Source organism: Lepisosteus platostomus, chromosome 20, assembly GCF_059453375.1.
Source record: "Lepisosteus platostomus isolate fLepPlt1 chromosome 20, fLepPlt1.hap1, whole genome shotgun sequence".
Lineage (NCBI taxonomy): Eukaryota > Metazoa > Chordata > Actinopteri > Semionotiformes > Lepisosteidae > Lepisosteus > Lepisosteus platostomus.
In genome coordinates, this window is record NC_142630.1 from 2,192,458 (window position 1) to 2,213,329 (window position 20,872).

The 20,872-nt window shown below is 44.7% G+C and overlaps 1 protein-coding gene across 2 annotated transcripts; it reads left to right on the forward strand.

Annotated features, from left to right (window-relative positions):
* Nucleotides 1–37: 37 nt before the first annotated feature.
* Nucleotides 38–20,322, forward strand: gpatch1 (G patch domain containing 1). Of its 2 annotated transcripts, none has more exons than XM_088613600.1 (20): nt 38–170; nt 1,242–1,376; nt 2,364–2,449; nt 3,931–4,091; nt 4,242–4,339; nt 5,251–5,309; nt 5,775–6,020; nt 7,115–7,262; nt 8,080–8,159; nt 9,046–9,250; nt 13,039–13,308; nt 14,121–14,299; nt 14,773–14,900; nt 15,328–15,470; nt 16,231–16,418; nt 17,094–17,301; nt 18,183–18,299; nt 18,836–18,942; nt 19,406–19,557; nt 19,935–20,322. In XM_088613600.1, the coding sequence occupies exons 1-20, from the start codon at nt 98–100 to the stop codon at nt 19,960–19,962; spliced, it is 2,811 nt and encodes a 936-aa protein (XP_088469726.1). In that variant the 5' UTR covers nt 38–97; the 3' UTR covers nt 19,963–20,322. The 2 variants fall into 2 exon arrangements, with proteins under 2 accessions (XP_088469726.1, XP_088469727.1); XM_088613601.1 differs by having other exon boundaries at nt 16,234–16,418.
* The last annotated feature ends 550 nt before the right edge of the window (nt 20,323–20,872 follow it).

The following is a 20,872-nucleotide window of genomic DNA, read 5'->3' on the forward strand; positions in this document are numbered from 1 at the left end:
CAACGCACTATGATTTGAGAAACTATGATTTCGAACGCCGGTGTTTGCAGAAACGTGTTTGACCTAGACAGGACACCGTAGTTGTAGTAGTGTAAACATGGCAGCCTCTGGCAGTGACAGTGAGGAGGATTTTGTCTCTTACGGAATTCCTTTGGAGCCCTTTGAAGAAGGTAAATATAACATAATCTTGTTTCTTTTTACTTAATTGTGACTGTAATAAGCACGTAGATTCGTTTTTTAGTTTGTTGAGTCGTGTAGGCCTCTAAATGTTTGGAGCAGCAAGTCAGTTCAATTTCCAGCGGTTCATGTAGTCGTGATGTTCTTTATAAACATTTTTAAAAACCACAGTCAAGACGAGGTATAAAATATCAGACTCGTTGTTTCTATTGGCCGTTCATCGTTTTGCTAGTGCTTGCTTCGTTTCCAAAAGCGTAGTATTTAAAATCATTCGAGGGGACATCTTTGTCATCGCTCAAAAGTAGTATCTGGTTAGTTTTATGCTGTACACGCACTGCACATATTTTTAACTTACATTGTTGATTAATATTCACCCAGATGTTTTCACACAATAAATTAAATATTAACAGAAGCTGCATGATGGCGTTTAATCTGGGCCTAGAGAAAACAGCGGGTGCCTCTAGCATGCCTCGTACGAACTGCTGTATCTGTTATTTAAGGCATAAAATACAAAGCACAAAGTATACACTTTGAAAGGCAGATTATTATAAACCGCAGAAGGGACACTGTATTCTTCAATATTAATAAAGTTTAATGGAAGTCAAGGTGCTAATAAGCTGCTTTTCAGCGTGAATTCCTGTAGTGATTACATTAACCTTTTTTGCCCCAAACGGATTTTCTCTCCCATATCAGGAGTTCATAACATGTCACACACATGACAATAATACAATACAGCAACACCGCGATTCCATGATACAAAACAACATTTAACAGCATTGCTCAGCAGAACTCAATCCAGTGATTATTTCCTTAACAATTTAAAATGCATAATGGTTAAATGGATTAACATTTTGATTATCATGTTATTGTCAGTCTGCGTTGATTTCTCTTAAAATTAGAATTCTGAAGTAGTGCAGCTGAATCTTGTTATCTGGCCTTTCTTGGCTGGAAAAGCAAAGAAACCGAATGGATTTGATTTACGATTGATCCGCATAAGGGGAACGGGAAAAGCTGTTCAGAGACCGTGTCCGTACTGTGCTGACGGCCTTTTCCCCCCCGGGCAGATGGAGCCATCAGGAAGCCGGTGCCCATTCAGGAGCAGACGGTCAAGGACGAGAAGGGACGATTCAAGCGATTCCACGGAGCTTTCACTGGGGGCTTCTCCGCCGGTTACTTCAACACCGTGGGATCAAAAGAAGGTGTGGGAATGTTTCCTGGAGTAGGGGCAGGTGTTTCGGACAAACACCGGTGTCAGTAACCACTTACAGTCTAACCACAGGTGTCCCTGTCCCTGGGTTTGAAACCAGGAGGCCTGCTGTGTTCAGATTCTGATTTAAAATCAGTCCCTTTCTTGGAGTGGTTAATGACCGTTATTAAAATGTTATTTAAATGCTTACAAAGATGTCAGTTTTGTGGCTTTTGTGACATCAGGTATACTTTGTTCTGTTTTGGGAACAAATATTGGGAAGTTTACATTGTCAAAACACAAAAAAACAAGGAAATCCACTCCTCCAGCATCCCAAATCCCCCATCATCATCATCGTATTCTTATTTATAAGGGTCTCTTGTCCTGGTTCTGAAGAGCCCCAATCCAGTTATTTGCTTATTATTTAAATATTAGTAACACTTGTTAAAGTAAGCTTTGTTTGAATTAAGGGCATTCGGTCCTTGAAGCCTTGAATTGGATATTTCAGTTTTTGTTACAAATGATCTCTAAATTACTTATTTGAATACCACCTGTTTAGTTGATCATAGTCAATTTTCTCCAGGCCTTCAGTGGTTGAAGATGTCGAGGCTGCCTGCACTATAAAGTTTTTAATGTGCAGTAGTGGTTCTCAATCCTGGTCTTGTAGGATCACAAGAACAGAGGAATGGTCACAAACCAGAGGAGACCAATCGGTCAATGTTCTCTGTTTGATAGTTAGTATCAAACAGATCCAAGAAAGATCTCATCTGGAATAACCGTCAGAAGAGACATGGTATTCCTGGAGTGCAAGCAAAACAACCTTAATGTAACACACAGTACGTGGTGCTGAATTTTAACATGGTTCAAGTTACACTTCTGTGTTTTAAAACAGATCTTTTTACCTTGTGTCTGCAGTGCATAAGTAGATGGAAATGGCAGAATGCCATTTGTACCATTTCTGAATTGCATGTTTTCATAAAACACCTCCCTTTTTTTTTAGGATGGACACCTTCCACGTTCGTTTCATCACGCCAGCAGAAGGCAGACAGACAGCTGCTGAGACCTGAAGATTTCATGGATGAAGAGGTAATCGCATCACTTCTGTAGAAATGCTGTGTCAGGTGTGTGAGCCTGTAAGAGGGTGGGACACCCGTGAGGTGTGTGAGCCTCTAAGGGAGGGGGACACCTGTATGCTGTGTCAGGTGTGTGAGCCTGTAAGAGGATGGGACTCATTTACAAACATGATTTGTGCGAATTCCTGGTCACCTGCAGATTTGCCATGTTCACAAGAGGGGCATTGCTCCTCCGTGCTAGCTTTCCTGTAAGGCCCTATGGAGCTTGCAGCATGGAACTGGTGAGCTGGGATGTCTGTGCCTCCTTAGTTTCTCCCTGTACTGCTGGCATTGGTGAGCTGAGCTGAGTTTTAAAGGAACAGCTGGCAATTTCAAATTACATACCTGCTTAAGCCCAAAACCCATTATGCAGGGTTAGGCCATTTCCAACTTTTCTCCATTGTATCCTATTCTGTGTGCTCTTCTCTGCCGCCTTTTGATGTGTACCTCTGACTCCACCTCCCAGTGCCAAGTGTTTCTGGGGAATCTTCTGTTCCTTTTCCCCTGCGGTTTCCAGATAAGGGCTTATCATGTGATGTTTGTCTTGGGAAGCTGATTCCATTTTCTTTAGACCTGTGTAGTTTGGAATCTCCAACCGATTCCAAATTACAGGGTCAAAGAAGTGGAAAATACTAAAAAGGTCTTGTGACACTGGCCGTGGCAGAACGTGTTTCTCTGGTCTCCGGGGACTTGATTTCAGTTCAGGCCAAAAAGGGCGATGAGATGGCACTGGCCTGCCTTGGCCGTGACTGACATGAGGATTGACCATTCAATAATAATAATAATAATAATAATAATAATAATTGCTTACACTTATATAGCGCTTTTCTGGACACTCCACTCAAAGCGCTTTACAGGTAATGGGGATCCACCACCACCAATGTGCAGCCCCACCTGGATGATGCGACGGCAGCCATAGGGCACCAGAACTCTCCCCACACACCAGCTCTCAGTGGGGAGGAGAGCAGAGTAATGAAGCCAATTCAGAGACGGGGATTATTAGGAGGCCATGATTGGTAAAGGGCCAATGGTAAATTTGGCCAGGACATTGGGGTTACACCCCTGCTCTTTTCGAGAAACACCCTGGGATTTTTAATGACCACAGAGAGTCAGGACCTGAGTTTAACGTCTCATTTGAAGGACGGCACCTGTTTACAGTCTAGTGTCCCCGTCACTCTACTGGGGCATTAGGACCCACATGGACTGTAGGGTGAGTGCACCCTGCTGGCCCCACTAACACCACTTCCAGCAGCCTTAGTTTTTCCCAGGAGGTCTCCCATCCAGGTACTGAGCAGGCTCACACCTGCTTAGCTTCAGTGGGCTGCCAGTTGTCAGTTGCAGGGTGATATGGCTGCTGGCTAAGAAGGGAGCAAGTGCACCACAAGTGACGTTGAAACGTTTGTTCCCTCGGTTTTCGCGGAACTATTCAGTGGTTTTGTTTTTGTTGTGCTATAGGACCTAGGCGAGCACGGGATAGCATCCAAGGAGATCACCACCACAGACGACTTTTCTTCCAGCAGGAAGGATGAGATCCGGGACAAGGCGCGAGCCGTGGCCTCGATGGCTGGTCCCATCCCTGGAGACACTCTTCTGGAGGACCTGATCACTCCCGCCAGGTGAGCTGCGGACTCTGCCTGGCCCTGCTGCCACTCAGAGGGCTTTCGCCCTGGATCTGCGCGGCAGGTCACAGCTGCTAAACAGACGAACGCACGAGACAGCGTCTTTAATTCCTGCGCTTTATTCTTCTGATGCTTTTTTCCTCCTAGGACATCGATAGGGGTTGAGCTACTGAGGAAAATGGGCTGGAAAGAGGGTCAGGGAGTGGGACCCAGGGTAAAGAGGAAAACTCGGAAGCAGGAAGCCGGTAAGCTGCTAATTTCTTTTAGGTGATTTTCAAGAGCCAAGAGGAAATAAAAAAGCCCAAGCTGTTGCTGGGTGTCATTAATTTAGCTTCTTCCGCAGTATTTACACCCAGAGGGTATTACTGAACAAAAAGGTGTGTTCTCTTAGGGAACTGTCAAACGTGGGACCTGTTTTAGAACTTGTTGTGCTGGGCAGGTAAGGTTAAGGAAAGGGTTTGAAGATCTTTCACCGTAGGGTCATTACATGCAAAGTGAACCAAAGGTCAAAACCATCTCTTCTTGAGAAACTAATACTTAAGACCATGATTGCAGTTTAATTTCTCTGTGACTTTGTTGGAGTCTGGTATGGCTATTGAAAAAATGATACGCTTTACCAGCAAGGTGGATCTAATTATGGGTTTTAAGCACTGTTTAAAAGACTTTTAGATAAAGTCACTTCAGGCTTGGGAGTCATGAGTCAGATTTTTAAAGGGCCCTGTCTCAACCAAATAAGGGGTACAATTACTTGGAATTTTGTCTGTCTGTATCTCATTCTGTAACTTTTTAAGAGAAAATCAGCCCATTTGAATGACCATTTATGGAAAGTTTCATACAGTTCTTAACAGTTTTCTGTCCAATGTTTTATTTTTTTAAATGGTTATTTTGTCATAGAATTCAACACAAACATGGAGCAGAGGGAAGCCAAATCATTTGGGTCAACATGACAGAAATATCAGTAATTACTCCTGAAGTGCGTCCATATAAATTATAAGATGGCCTTGTACACCTGACTGACAAGTAATTTCTGCTGTTTGTGTTGTTGCTCCTGTCCTGTATTGGATTACAGTATTGTTCTGGCATTTGCTTTTGCAAGGTGAGCATCTGTTTGTTCTTTCAAAAAAGTAACATCAGGTTTTGTTTGTGGTTGTTACAGATCCTGGTGTGAAAATCTACGGATGTGCTTTGCCACCGGACACCTTAGACAACTCTGAGGTAACTCATGGGTTCTGTGTTATACCTGAAGCACTGCTGTCATGAGACCACAGAACTTTCGTTTATTTTGTCCTAAGCAGAACCATACTGATGTAAACCTGGAATTTCCTCATGACTGACCAGTTCTACTTAGTTACAGTTTTATAAAACTAAGTGTTATATTGTTTCATTCAAATTCACAGTACACACTTGTCCACTGCTTCTATTTGTGTTTTAGGCACTGGTTCTTAGGCTGAAAGCCATGGTCAATATTTATGTAACGAGGGTGGGTTTGTCCATTTTCTACTGCACAACATGTTGTTCAGTTGTTATCTTACTTTTCGTCGATGTTTGGCAAAGAAACAACAGCTCACTTTCCCCGGAGCACAGTCCCTTGAGGTGAGATATGCCAAATCTCTCGATTAACCTTGGGCAATATGTAGGCTGCCACTTATCCCTGCAATTTTTGTGTTTGCTGCTTGGCAGGGTGAAGAAGATGATTACGCTCCTGAAAATGTGACTTTTGCTCCGAAAGATGTCACCCCCATTGACTTCACCTCCAAAGATGACCTCCATGGGCTGGGGTACCGTGGGTTGAACCCGCAGCAGGCCCTGCTGGGCAGCTCTGGAAGGGGGCACATCGACCTCTTCTCTCTGGGCTCCGACCGGATGAGCAGCCTGCTGGGGCAGGACAGGCCGAGACACAACAGGAGAGTCGGGGTATCGGGACAGGTAGGACTCCACAGACCCGCAGTGTTGCTTCAGACACTCCCTGTGTTTCGACGCTTGCATCCAGGAATAAGTTGAAGCCTTTGTATCATATGTAAGGTTATTCTCTGGCCTGGGTGAATTTACTGTTGCCACCTTTCTATATGTTTGAATACATGACCTTTTCTTTGAATATCTGAAGCAATACATTGATAGATGCAATACTTAATCAAGATTAGACTACTCTCATGACCTGTGGTATCTTTTAAGTTCAGAGTTCTCTGGTTTCTTCTAACTAAAAGTACTTTGCATCAATACTGTACATAACTCCCCTCCTCAAAATTGCAATGGCTCCTGGTGAAATTGGTGTGATTTCTTTTCTATAAGGTATTGAATGATCCAGTTCCAGGTTACCTTAGTTTAAGATTTATTTCAGTAGTGTAGTCCAACTCTATCTGAGACTAAATCTGAGACAACAGATCCTGCTGATGACCAGTCTTCTAACAGTGAGTGAAAGAAATTTGTGAAATCCATAGCCCAGATCTGTTATAGACACTGCGACGTCAACATATTTGCTGTAAACGTTTAGTTCTACTGGGTCATTTAGCTGTGATTTTCTTCAATTTAATTCTCTGTGTTGTACAGTACTTTAGGTTTTCTTGAAAATGCTCATAAAATCTAATTATATCAAAATGTGAACATATAGAAACAGTCAAATGCAATACACTTGCAGAGAAAGGAGATTTGTTATGACAGATTTAGTCATACTTCTATTACTACTACTGCTGCTGCTACTACTAATAATAATCTTTTGTTTATAAACTGCCTTTGCAAGGATACATAGTGCTAAAAAATACAAGAAAAAATAAGCATACAAGTAAAACTGTAAGAGAATCAGACAAAGGCCCCGGTAATAAGGTGTGTTATAAATACAGACTTAAAATCAGCCAAAGAATCTGCTTTAGCACAGTCACCGATACAGTGAGACGAGGACCAGCCTCAGCTGACGGAGCCTACAGGAGGGAGTGTGAACATGGAGGAGCTCAGAGGTGTATGATAGAGCCAGGTTTGACAGTCCCCTCACCCTCCTGCTACGGTTGTGTGTATTGAATGCCCAGGCGTTTGGGGTGGGCGCCCTGGAGGAGGAGGACGATGACATCTATCACAGCGACTCCCTCACCTCCTACGACAGCGTGATTAGAGAAGAGACAGGAGATGGGCTGTTTGGCTGGACGGCACCACAGGAATACACTGGGAAGAAAAAGGGTATGAATGGACAAATATTTCTGCACTTGGAATAGATCGGGGGAAGATGCTTTAATACGCACAGGAAATTGTTGTCCCTCATGAAATTAATATGCATTCCATTCACTAAACTTGGACATTTTTTTCCCAACACCTCTAGTTTTTATAAAGAACGATTGTGTTAGCAACTAAAAAGAATGACAAAAGCTGTTAAAGGCCTTCTGTTTCATGCTGTTATGAGGCAGAGATCTTTTTCAATGAAATTCGAAAGTAGCAGGGAAATGAGATCTCTGCCTATTTAGGTCAGTTAAATAGAACCCATTGTGTCTGGCTTTAACAAACAATTCCCAGATGCAGCACTCTTAAGAATAAGTTTATTGTCACACCACTAGAAGAGGATGATAATGCTCTCATGGAACAGGTGCTGAGACATAATATTACTAAACAGAAATGGCCCATTATTTCAATAAATGTCTGTTCTTGGCTAGTTCTGCATACCACACTGTCAGTCTCTAAAAGAGGATTTCAGAAGTAATCTTTATTTTACCGCTTTAGCTTTCTTAGCCTTATAAAATCAGGAGATTTGCAGGAACTAATTTACTCTAATTAAAAATGTAATGTTGAGAATTAACCCTGAGTTACACCTGGTTTTCAGAGCTGAGGTGACAGATGTTTCCTACTTTCTTCAAAAGTCCAATCTGAAATGTAATGTTTCTTTTACTCATAGATTTGGGTCTTTTGCTATTATGAAAGTAGTAGATTGGGTGAAGGTGGTGCTTTGCTCAGAGAGAAGGCTGTCAAAAATCAATGTGTCCTTTTGTTGTGTTGTTCCTTGCAGGATCTCATAAAGATGTTACTTACGTGGGTAAAATTTTGGATGGCTTCACTTTGGCTTCACAACCTGAGCCTTCCAAACCGGTAGGTTTTTCACTTCCTGGTTTGTTTTCCTGTGATTGTTTGCTTTATTGTATCATCAGTAGGAGAATTGAATGCTAATCTCCTGAAGTTTTGAAGGCTTTTAAATGCCACTGATCAGGGCTGTCACCTTCTCTTTTGTTTCATAGTCTCAATCTCCATTCTCTGCTGAGAATCCCATCCCTGTGGAGTGTAATTAAAGCCTGATGTGTTTATACTGTATATGAGGTAGTAATTCCTAGCCAGCATGACAATTTTATCACCCTACCAGAATGCTGTAAATCTTGTCTTATCTGCAACACTGCACTGTGTTTGGAGGTGTAGCTGTGAGTGTGTGCGTGTTTGCACACCAGTATCCTACAGTTGTTTTAGGCTGTTATTTTTCACTCCTGCTGAAAGTATTGCCTGAAATTCGGTAGTGGTTTAAAGTGGTTAACCATGACTTTGCAAATCAGGCGTCTTATATCTTAATTTATATTTGCCTTATCACATTCTCTTCATTGTTTTTGCTGTTTCTCTTTTAATGCTTGTATCCCTTTCTTCGAGAGAGATGAGATAAACAGAGTGACCTGTGGCTCAGTGCTGACCAGGTGTTTCACATCTGACTGCACGACCTCTGGGTTCTAGTATTAGCTGTACTTCCGTATATCCAGCTTGCTGATCCTTCAGGTTGTTATAGCAGTGTTTTAGATGAGAGGTCAGAGGTAACATTCAGGTGAAGAGCAGCACAGGTGTCTGCAGGTGTGGGGAACGCAAGACCTCTGTGACAAAGTCTCAGCAGATGACACTGGGTTAGACCGTGTTCATCTGTAAATTCGTGAAGCGTCTTCCCGCTCGCCTCATCTCTCAACCCTCCGGCCCCCCGTGCTTCTCTTTCCCCGCACCCCAGACGTACCCTCCTCCGGACCTCCCCAGGGACTTCCGGCCCGTCCATGTCTTCCGGCCTGTCCTGGACGTGTCCAGCGCCAGCCCTCAGGTGGTGCAGGCGCTGCAGGCCTCCGCCGGGCAGGTGTGCCAGGGCGCCCAGGAGAAGGGGCGGCACGAGCTCGACGCAGCCCGGAGACGGGAGCTCCTGGGGGAGTCAGCGCTTCAAGGTGGGAGGAGCCACGATCCGTCTCGGCACGCGCGGACATGCGCTTCTTCTCCCGCTGTCGGAGGAGACTTTCTCAGTTTGCACTCGTTTCCACTGCTGTTTTTTTTTTCGTTTCCGGGGGAATTCCCGCCTCTGGTGTGACCCTCCTGCAGGGCAGCTCCCATCGGAGTATGGGAAGTGTCTGTCCACCTCTTTCAGTCGGATCTCGCCTTTCCCAGTGCTGCACTCAGTGAGCTGTGCTGCGCTGCTCGACTCAGCACAAATGACAGACCTCAGCTTTCTGTCCATTTGTATGTGTGAGATGAATAATTATTTATTCATCTAAATAAGCTTACACTTATTTAGCTCATTTCTGGACACTCCATTCAAAGCACTTTACGGGTAACGGGGATCCCCTCCTCCACCACCAGCGTGCAGCCCCACCTGGATAATGCGCCGGTCCAATACCCACACACCAGTTCTCAGTGGGGAGGAGAGCAGAGTGATGAAGCCAGTTCATCAGAGGGGGATTATTAGGAGGCAATGTTTGGTAAAGGCCAGGGGGAAATTTGGCCGGGATGCCAGGGTGAGCACCCCCTGCTGGCCCCACTACCACCTCTTCCAGCAGCAACCTTAGTTTTTCGCAGGAGTTTCCCATCCAGGTACTGATCAAGCTGACTGAGCTTCAGTGGGCTGCCAGCTGTAAGGTGTAGGATGATATGGCTGCTGGTGCTCTGTCTGGTGTGACACACCCCATGGTTTTCAACAGCAGCCGAACTGAAACCTCATTGTTTGCAGATGCATGAGCACTGAGCCTCTCTTTGCTCTCTGTTCGGCCGCAATTAGTTTCTAGCGGGGTTAATAGCTGCTGCTGTGCTGCTGTATAGTGAATGTCTCCCCAGTGGTGTAGTTATTATACAGAGTCTGAACAACCATTGCTGATTACAGAACACTCTGAATTCGGCGCACACCAATTAATTTGATGTTAGTAGGTGCAGTCAGGTGCACACACAGAGTTCAACATTACTGAAGGCTAGTTTCTTTCGACCTGTTTTGAAAGGTTTTTTTTGCAGCAGCTCTTCCCAGTAGAGACCGAAGGAGCCGTGAGCCAGAGCTATGACAGAGCTAGTGCTCTGAAGAATCGATAAATGTCCGGAGGCTGGAGTGTAAATTCGGTGAACTCCCGGAGCAGCTCCAGTGCGAGAGAGTGAGAGTGAGGCTGACTCTAGTGGGGGGCAGGAGGGTCGCAGGGTTGCTGGGGTTTTTATCATCAGTTGGAAACCTGCAGCTCAGTGTCTAATCTCACTGTCAGCAGATTTCACTGTTTGAAAGGACCCCTGGTGGGCGAGGGGGCTTGAAGCTCTTCTGAAGAACCCTCTTCAATGGAGTCTGTCAGCACCAGTTAGATAACTCTTTAATGGATTACGTTATCTGATGAAATGATCATTTAAAAGAAACTATTTGACCACCCATAATCTATAAGGTCACCATGGCGAGCCAGGTTAGCTCACTGAGCCTTCCTTGAAACCTGCTTTTTGCCGATCTATTATGTACCTTTAAAAGCAGAAAAAAGCACATATACTGTCTGGGTTTCCAAATTGCTAGGGAAATATCTGTGTGGGCTCTCTTTCTGGGCATCTGATAAATGTAATCATGCATTTCAAATGTCCACAAATTCTGAATTTAATGACAGCAGAACCAATGGGATGTATGCTTGTTTTCCTGTTGAGAATGTGGTTATTTAGTTCCCATTACCATAAATCACCATAAAAAGGTGGTTTCTTTTAAAAAAGGACATGTTGATGTTTTAATGAAGTACTTTCTGCATTCTCCTTTCACTCTATAAGCTGTTTTCTTTTCGTAGACAAAGCATATTTCAGACATTTTATTAATCAGTTATTAGAATATCATACAATGATATTAACAAACAAGAAGACAACTCTTAAGGAGTGATTATTTTTGTACATTTATACTGATAACCCTATTATACCACTTATGGATCAATTTAATTCTGTTAAATAGAGATAAATATTTAATATGCATGAATACAGAATGATAATTAGAAAATCATCAAGTTAATTATCCCAGACTGTTTCTTGAAACGGGTTTTAATCACCAGTACACAGCTGTGTTTGGAGATGGTATCGCTATTGCTGGCTCAGCCTCAGAGTATGTTTCATGATTGAGACAGCTAAGGTATTGGTTGTGAGGAAGAATGATGTTGTTTCTTCCTCAGTGTGCGTTCACATGCCACAGTCATTTGTAGCTTACTTTTCTGGGAATTTCCTTAGCTAAAAACAGGATCAGATCCAATACACGTAGGACCAGATGTCTTTCTTCACTACATATTTAGGATGTATGGGAGTAGAATTTTTGTAATGAGTTGTAATTTGGTGGAGGAAAGCATTCTATTGTACCATTTTAAATGTTAAGTTTTATTGAGGTTAAAACAGTGCATAAATTCATAGAATGAGAAAAAGAAACATTTCTTTTTCACATATATTGCATTTTCTCAGGCTTAATACAGAAAGGATGCAATCAAAGACTCAAAGACTGGTTTCACATTTTTTTCACTTCTCTCTTCTCCCAACCCTTACCATGCGATTGATATTGTAGTGTGAGAGATGAGGACAATGTGCTGTTCTTGCTGTGTTTTGTCATATTGTACACATGCACAAAAAAAAGAATGAATAGGGCAGGTGTTCCTGCTGGGGTCAAATAGCAGCTTCGTACCCTAGAGCGATGTTGAGGATGGTCGTTTGTGTGATTCTGTGATTCAGTGATTGTGTGAATTCTCAAACGTGATTGCTTGAGCAGTGCAAGCAGCTAAACAACAGCTGGCTGTTGTCAAGTGGCAGTTCTAATTACAGTGTGTTCCCACACTCTGCCTGCACCTGTAGACTACCATCAAAGCTCTTGATGTCTTTACTTGATTTGCTCTCAGTCTTCCTTCATGGTAAATTGCGTTTGAGAAAAAAGACATTAAAGAAATCATCCAGAATGACCTTAAGGTGCACAATATGTATTTTATTCTTCATTATTGCTGTATGCAAATGTATTTAGAATCACATATTAGACTGAGGTAACAGCTATACTGTAAAAGGCTTTTTTCTACAAAGGCATCTTTTATCTCATATTTTAGGGAGTAATTCAAGACTCTGTTAGACACCTTATCTTTCTTTTTGTCTATTGAGCTGTGTAGCACAGTTTTTTTTTATTTATTTTTGAACTGTTTGCGTGTTTTGGGATCATATAGCCTGTGATGGTGAGCTAAAAACTGAACTGAAAGTGCTTAAATGTCTAATCTTTAAATGTTACAATCATGCGCAGACATGCAGGTGTGCGTGTGATTGTGGCAGTGTCCACATGTCACTGCACCTGTGACCATGGGTTCGAAAAGCTGGGGAACACATGACTGGCACAAGGTAGGAGGAAAGAGGCCAGTGGGATACTGAGGGCAGGAGAGTCAGTGTGCAGGGTTCCTCATGTCACACTGCAGTCAGGATGCTTTCAGATGTGTTCAGCTCATCAGCAACAGCAACTGTTGCGTGGCACCTCCTCTGTGCATGATCAGTACAGTGATCAAGGCAGCCCTGGGAGCTGCTGCAGAGACACCTGATCACTGTAGCCAGGTCAGCACCTATACGTGAAGAAGGCATCTCCAGGATGCAGCTATGTACAGTACATGGTGCTAAATAACTAGCTTGAGTCGTTAGAAATCTGGTAACCAGCCTGAGGTATGCAGCTTAAGTCTCTGTCTTTCAGTCTGCACCGTCAGGACTTGTAAGGTTTCTTTTGCCCTGTCCTCAGGCCCCAGCTCTGTCTTTGACCTCCTGGACAGCCGAGACAAGGAGCGCTTGGCAGGGATCCGGCAGGCGGCAGAGGGGAAGACAGCCTCCATGGCCCCGTCCCAGCAGGCCCTCTCTGGCCTCTCCCTGCCAGCGGGCGCTGAGCAGGCCCTCGGCGCCTGGCACGGCGTCACAGCGGATTCCTGCACCGCCTTCAGGCCCTTTGAGCAAAACCCCGAGAAGCAGGCGCGTTACGACGACTACATCGCCAAGCTGAAAAACGGCCAAAAAGGTGACACTGCCTTTTCAGTCAGCACCATTCAGAGGTTCATCGTTGTGTTAATGTAGACATTTTTTATTAAAAAGCATATATGCAGTACCTATAGCAGTATACATGGGTTTGTGGCTTCATGTTGCCGTATTAACAGGCCCGAAGTTAGTTTTCTTTGTGGTCAGTTTCACGGTACAAGACTACGGCATCTGTGAACCGATATTTTCTTGGCTGTGTGAGGGAGGCATTGGGTTTATGAAATCTGTAGGTTGCGCCAGATTACTGCAGCCCATGTTATGCAAAGGCCGTTTTAAATGCTTATTTGCAGACAGATTATCTGAATTGTGATGTCGGTTCAGATGTTGCAGTAAAGAAGACAATGGAAAATATATTAAGCCTTAGTTTCAGGAGACTGCAGTAAAAACTATGGAGGTTAGTGGGTTTTGCATGGAATTAACCCCCACTTTTTTCACAAGGGGATTAGTTCCGCTCAGGTGCTGCTCTTAGGTGCCCAGAGTTGAAGATTTTGCGGGGGAGCTCAGATCAGGGATGAGGTGTGCCTCCAGCAGGCGCTGCTGACCTAAGAGCCCACAGACCTCAGAGACATTCCCCAGTATAATAATGGTCTTTACGCTTGTATAGCGCTTTTCTGGACACTCCACTCAAAGCAGTTTACAGATATTGGGGATCCCCTCCACCCCCACCACCAGTGTGCAGCCCCACCTGGGTGTGATGTGAGAAATAAGGATGCCGGCGGTGCCTTAACTTCACCTCCACCAGCATGTGTCCGGTAGGAGCGTGGCTGAAGGGCTGCTTGTGCTGTTGCCCTCCAGACGCGCTGGATTCCAGCCTGGACCCCCGCATGACGGAGTGGGAGCGGGGCCGGGAGCGGGACGAGTTCGTTCGGGCCGCCATGCTCTACAAGCCCTCCAGCTCCACCCTGGCGTGCAGGTTCACCAGGGGGCGGCAGGAGGACGGCGCGGACACGGTGGAGGTCCAGCGCGATCAGGAGGTGCGCTCGCCCGCGGCGCTGTTCCCGCCCGCGCCCTTGGTGCGGAGAGTCTTGGGCTCTGTGCCGGTGCAGATCTCCACCTCTGCTACCCCTGCAGAGGCTTTGAACTAAAAACGGTTCTGTACATTTAGGGGTTTCTGGGATTCCAGATTCCAGCCTTGTTTCACACACGTCCCAAAGACAGTCTGCTGCCCCGGACTCCTAAAGGCAGCTACCCCTCTCCCAGTAACACGGCTCTGAAATGTCAGTGTGCACAGCTTTCCCTGCAGTTTCAGTGTCGGAAAGGTGTGATTGACACGCAGTTTCAGTGTTGGTATCCTGTAGCACGGCCCGAGAGCCTTTGACACATCTGAGCCCAGACAGGATTTACCACCCGCGGTTACTGTTGCCTTGCAGTGTGGTGTGTTGAGAGTATCAAGATTAAGGTGCACAAGTGCGCAAGTTCTGCTTTCATTCATTTGCTTTTCCTCCAGAACGACGCCAGTGATAAAGAGGCGGCAGTGAAGATGAAAATGTTTGGGAAGCTGACGAGAGACACATTTGAGTGGCACCCTGATAAACTGCTCTGCAGGAGATTTAACATTCCTGACCCTTACCCTGGGTATGTAAACAAAGCCTGCTGTCCTGATCAGAGCAGCTGTGTTATAACGCGTTGCCTTTAGGGAGCACGGTGCCGTCTTATCACAGTCTGTGTTTGGGTACAAAACAAATGAATTCACATCTGCTGAATTTCAGCTTTGCTTACTTGTAACATATGTTCTTGTTAATATATACAGTATCAGAGATGAGGAAAGCTGTAATGAATTACCCACACTCACAAGTGATTTACTTCTGTTATTATAGTTGATGTAAACAACAGCAGAACTATGACGGGCAGTAACAGTGTTGTGAGTGTTGCCTGCTTAGGGAAAAATGTTTGGTAACAAAGTCCCTGCCTTGTGAAGGATGTTAATTAAATGTAAATTTCAGGGAACAACAACCAGAATGTTGTTTCTTTCCATCATTTCTGTTTCCTGATCGCCTCTCAGGTCGGGAAGCGTCGGTCTCCCCAAGGTCAAGAGAGACAAATTCTCTGTGTTCAATTTTCTGACGGTGACGGAGAGCAGCCTCCCTTCGGCCAGGGGAGCAGCACCAGAGGCATCAGCGCAGCCTGCGTCTGGCCCATTGCAGGGTACACGTCCTGCAGCGCTCTGCTCTCACGCCTTCAACTGTTAAGACAAAGATGAGGAAATAGCTACTGCCCATGTCAAGTTAATTATTCCAATCCCGTCCTATGGCCTGTCCAAAACTACTTGATAGCAGCTTTCTTTCTTGCCTTTTCCCAATGTTGTTGTTTAGTGTGTAATTCGCGATTAATGGTCCTCAGATCTGAGTTTAAATATATTGGTATCCACATGTTTTTTTTTAATCTAATGTTACTTTTCCATGTAATTTATATGCGTCCTTTAAAGTAGACACAGATTCTGCTTTAAGAAAACACTACCCTGGCTCTTCTGCAAAACCACATTCTTTTTTGAAACAGTGTCTATATTTTTAGAAGGGTGTCTGTCCGTGACATCACTAACCCAGGTGACATAGCTGATGTTCTGTGCAAGTCTAATGATCAGTCTTCTCTGAACAAAAAAGAGGAATCCCAGTAATGAAATAACAGACGCCCCAGAATGCAGAAAAACAGACATTCTGAACTGGAGTGTAGAACAATTCAGGAAGGACTATCCCAGATCTTTTCTGCAGATATTGCATCATGACGACTTAAATGCACTAAATAGATTTATAGATTATTGAAGTTTTTATGCCAGGTCACAAAAAAAGATTTTGTTATGTAATATTGGATATATTCTACACACAATAAAAAGAGATTTTAAGTGTTGTGACATGCAGGAGTGCCGGCTCAGCCTCTCTTTGCTCCTGCTTTCTGCCCTGTGTTGCAGCAGACTCCGGCAGGCTGTCGCAGCCCGGCAGAAAGTCGAGGTGGGATGTGTCCGCCCCGAGCAGCGAGACCAAAGACCCTCTCAGTGAGCTGCTCAGCGCAGCCCGGAGCCAGGCCACGGCGGAGAAGGAGGTCCAGGCCAGCCCTGCCCCGGGGGCTGCCGGTCCGGGCAACCCCGACTCTAAAGAGGTAAGACCTCGGACCCCCAGGCGGTGAGCAGGTGATGCCTGCTGCTCAGCAGAGTACAGAGCAGGGCCGCTCAATGGAAGTCATGTCAGTTGAAGCTCAGCAAGCTATGGTTCTTGCTAACCTGTTTAAGAAAAGTTCAGTGTTAATACTATCAGAATGTTTAATTAAACGTGAATGTTTAGTTTTTTTTTTGTAAAGACTTAGCATGAAAATACAGAGACATGGTGGCGTAGTGGTCAGCATCGATGCCTCTCGGCCCTGTGGCCCTGGGTTCAAATTCGGACCTGAGGTGCTGTCTGTGTGGACTTTTATATGTTCTCTATGTGTTTGCGTGGGTCACCTCTGGATGCTCTGGTTTCCTCCCACACTCTCAGGACATTCTGATAGTTAATTGGGCAGTAGAATTGGCCCTGGTCTAAGTGCGCCTGTGTCTGTGCCCTGTGACGGACTGGCATCCTGCCCAGGGTGCATCCTGCCTTGTGCCCGCTGCTTGCTGGGATAGGCTTCTGCTCCACTGGGACCCTGAACTGGATGAAGTAGTTGGAAAATGGATGGATAGTACTGAAAGACACTTTGGGTGCTTACTTAAGAAGCAGTTGCTTGCAGCAAAGGGGAACACTTTTTCTAGGGATGTACAGCTTGATGTTGAGAGCAGTTTCCATCTTGTTTTTTAAGCTGAAAGAGGAGGAAGAGGAGGAGCAGGAGAGCAGACCCCCGATGGATCTGTTTAAGGCTATCTTCGCCAGCTCATCTGACGATAAATCTTCGTCATCTTCTGAGGACGAGGACGAAGAGGAAGATGAGGTTGAGCCTCAAGAGGAGCGCGCTCCCGGCTCTGTGACCCAGACCCCTGCTCCGCCTGGCCCACTGCCTGGCAGCCAAGGTGAAGGCTCTTGTTGAGCGGTGCGGTCGCGAGTTCGAACCTGGGTCGTGACGGGGATCGGGATCGCCCCGAGCCCTGCTGAGCTTAGGCTGGGTTAGTCGAGGCTCTCGGGGTGACAGCGCCACCTGCTGTCTGCAGGGTGCTGTCGGGCGTCAGTGCCAAACCTCTGGTGCGGGGCTGTTGATGTTTCTAACGTGTTAAAGGACAAAGTTGGACGGGACAGAGGAGTCTGCCCACACTTCCTCATTCCCCTCTGTGTGCGGCTTGTCGCTGCGAGACACGCAGAACACACAATTGGCAATTCTAGATCGAGTGGGTATAGCAAGGTGTACTAGGATTCTAAATGAATCTGCTGAAGTACAATAAAACAGCTGTTTTCTTCTTTTTCATAAGGGATCTTGAAATGTCATTTGTTGGGGTGAAAGTCCGACTAGTCCCAGAACTAGTTTTTACGGTGGTGCTCGTGCAGTGGTTTTGGTGAGGCCACGGTGACGCCTCGCACTCAGGAGATCTTGACCGAGTGAAGCTCAGTCGGTCCTAAGAAAGGTAGCCGAGAAGTAGTGTGGACCTAGAGGACAAGAAACTGAAAGGCAGCCTAGGGACTCTCGAGCTCTTGTCAAGGCAATCAGTGGTGCCCTTGTCAGGCACTACTCCCTCATTCCCTGGCCTGAGATTAACAAAGCCATCTACACACAGAGAACAAGGTACCGAAAAGCATGTGTGAAGTTGCATAATGTCATGCTTTTGTGTCAAGGTCTGAGGGATCTGGATGCTTTTATTCTGCGTTGATGTACAGTCCGATAGGGAATTTACCTAAATGAAAATAAATTGATAAAAATAATAAAAACGGGCTGAAGTAGCTGTTCTCATCTTTCTTGCAGGAATCCAGGCTGCTCCAGTGGAAAACCGCCCTCCTGCTAGATCTTCAGCCCAGTCCCAGGACAGCGGACCACAGGATGAGGAATTTGGACCTAAGCTACCACCCCCGTTACCCCCTGGTCAGTAGTCCTCATTCACACTGTATTGAAGGCTACAAGGGTAGTATGGGATCTCCATTCGAACAGCAGATCAGATCAAACTACATGGATTCGATGGAGAAATTGGCGTTGAGATTAAAGGCCAGCGCTCTTTCTTCCTCTCTACATACTGTATATTTACATAGGAATATACATGCAACGGGTGTAACCAAGTCTGTAAAACAAGAATAGAAGTTAGTGTGCACCCCAACCCCCCCCCCCCCGCCACACACACACCCCACATTCCCTGTTTGTTAGGCGTTAAAATACTTTGTGGAGACATTTTCTCAGCTTTTATCCCTGCATTGGTTGGCATGGGTGCCGTCTCACAAGCTATCATCAACCTGGACCTGTTTTTGTAACCAATGCATGTGAGTATGTGGCCTTTCGCATGCTTTCAGCATTAGGAACCTCAATCTGGAGCATGTCTACAGTCCACTCATATTCAACTGCTTCTGATTACAAGCTGAACATTCAGCTCTCAGAAGGTATTAAACCTCTTTCCTCTTTCCCTCTAGGGGCTTCCTCCTGGACACCTCCTTCAGCAAAGGAGGAAAAACACAAGAAGAAAAGCAGAGAGAAACACAAAGGCAAGAAAGACCATAAACACAAGAAAGGAAAGAAGGTATGCTGAAAAACTTCCTGGGCCATCGACACCACCCAAGCCCGTGTTCACATCAGCACGTGCTGGTCACGGCCTGGAAGATCGGACCTAACAAAGTTTGTAATCGAAAAGAGGGCTGTAAAAACAACTTACATAAATATCTATTCTCAAGATGAAAACAAAGGATCTCAGCTATTGTTGTGTGGTTTTGCCAGCTGATATTTTTTCTTTTTACTTTTGTTGTTACGTTGTGTTTTGTAATCTGGTTCAGTCTTCGTGCCTGTTTTTCTTTACAAAATAACAGGTTTGCCTCAAATGTCCAAATTATGTTTGTAAGCCACATTGCTTGTTCTTTAAATACCGATCTCTGGTTTTCTCTTCCTTGGTTAACCTGTTCAGGGCAGGTTCGGCTGTCAAGAGGTGTGGTTCTGCACTTTTCCATGGTTGTTTCTTTCCCCTCGGGGTCTTTCCTGTGGCTTTTTAGCATAAGAAGAAACGGAAGAAACAGAAGCACAAGGGCAAGCAGAAGAAGAGGCCAGCAGAGGAGGACAGCGACAGCACAGACACCTCTGAAGGGAGCGACAGTGATGTGGAGAAAGATTCTGGGGCTTTGTCGAGCGAGGAGCTGCTGAAAAGGTTGTTTCTTTTGTGTAAATTGGGTGTTTAAATCGAAACCACTTGATTTCTTTCCATGGATGAGATTGATGGCATGTGGGTTTATGGGCAAGTCAGCTGACAGGAAGACATTTCTTCTGTGCCACTAGATGCCCATTTCCTGTTCCAGGCATGTAGGCCGTCTCTTAAAACAAAGCGCGTCTGCCTACGTTATACAAGCCTTTGCAATGATCAGAAGAGTCAGTATAGTAACTTGTCATCACCTGGGTTGCTCTTTACTTTACCTTGCACATCCAAAAGATTAACACTGTTTTTTTTTCCCAATCTAGGAACAAATTAATGAATCTGGAATTAAACCGTCTGTCCCTCTGTTTTTCTCCCCTTGTCTCTTTGAACAGATTTAAAAGCCTTCGAGGAAAGAAATGACAATGTTCCTTGAAGCGAGTGCAGTGCAGAGTGACCTGTCTCCTCTATGAGGATGTTGCGAAGACCACAGTTGCCATGTAACCTAGACTCTGTCGAATGTTTTATGTAACATTGTTCTACTGCTGACCCACTGCTGCACATAAGAGTAACTTTCCCTGCAAATACAATTTTGAATGTTTGAACGTTTAATTCTGGAGTCTGCAGACTGAAGTAAAAAATGTGATTGTATACCTTTACAAAAATAGGTGGTGACAGTACCTCTAGAAAGGTGGAAGTTATTTTCTGAAGTTATGTAACTGAAGTTGAACAGGTTTTAAAATCTTCATCTATAAAATAAAATGATGGTACATTAAAAAAACATTTTCGGCATTTCGTTTGCTGTTTTTAGAGAATTGCAGTAATATTCTAATTCACTGAGGTTTTTCCCCAGGCCTTTTTTTTTTAATTTGTAAAAAATTCGAGACCTAGGATGACACCGTTGGTACAGGAAACAGGTGAAACTGGCAGAAAAACCACTGACCTCTTTGTGACCTCTGTGTGTGGAAATTCCCTTACAGTGTCATTGAACAATGTGTCCATTGAAATAATTTTTCCTCTTCTATCTGTCTCTTATTAGATTATATCAGATTCTTATAAAAAGAGGACATGGACAATGAGGTTTTAAAATGAGTTCATGATCAAATACTTGTTTGTGAAGTTGCAACACATGACCATTTACTACTACCTTGGAGTTTTTGTTACCTTACCATTAAGGTGTCACTTTTAAGAAAAGTTCAATATTCAATTGGTATTCACTTCAGAAAATTCAATATGACAACATTATCGCCTTAATAAGAATGGAAACAATGGGTTTAAAAGGTAAAGGGAACTGAGCTTGACCTCAGAGTTGTGCTGTACCCTGACAGATGGT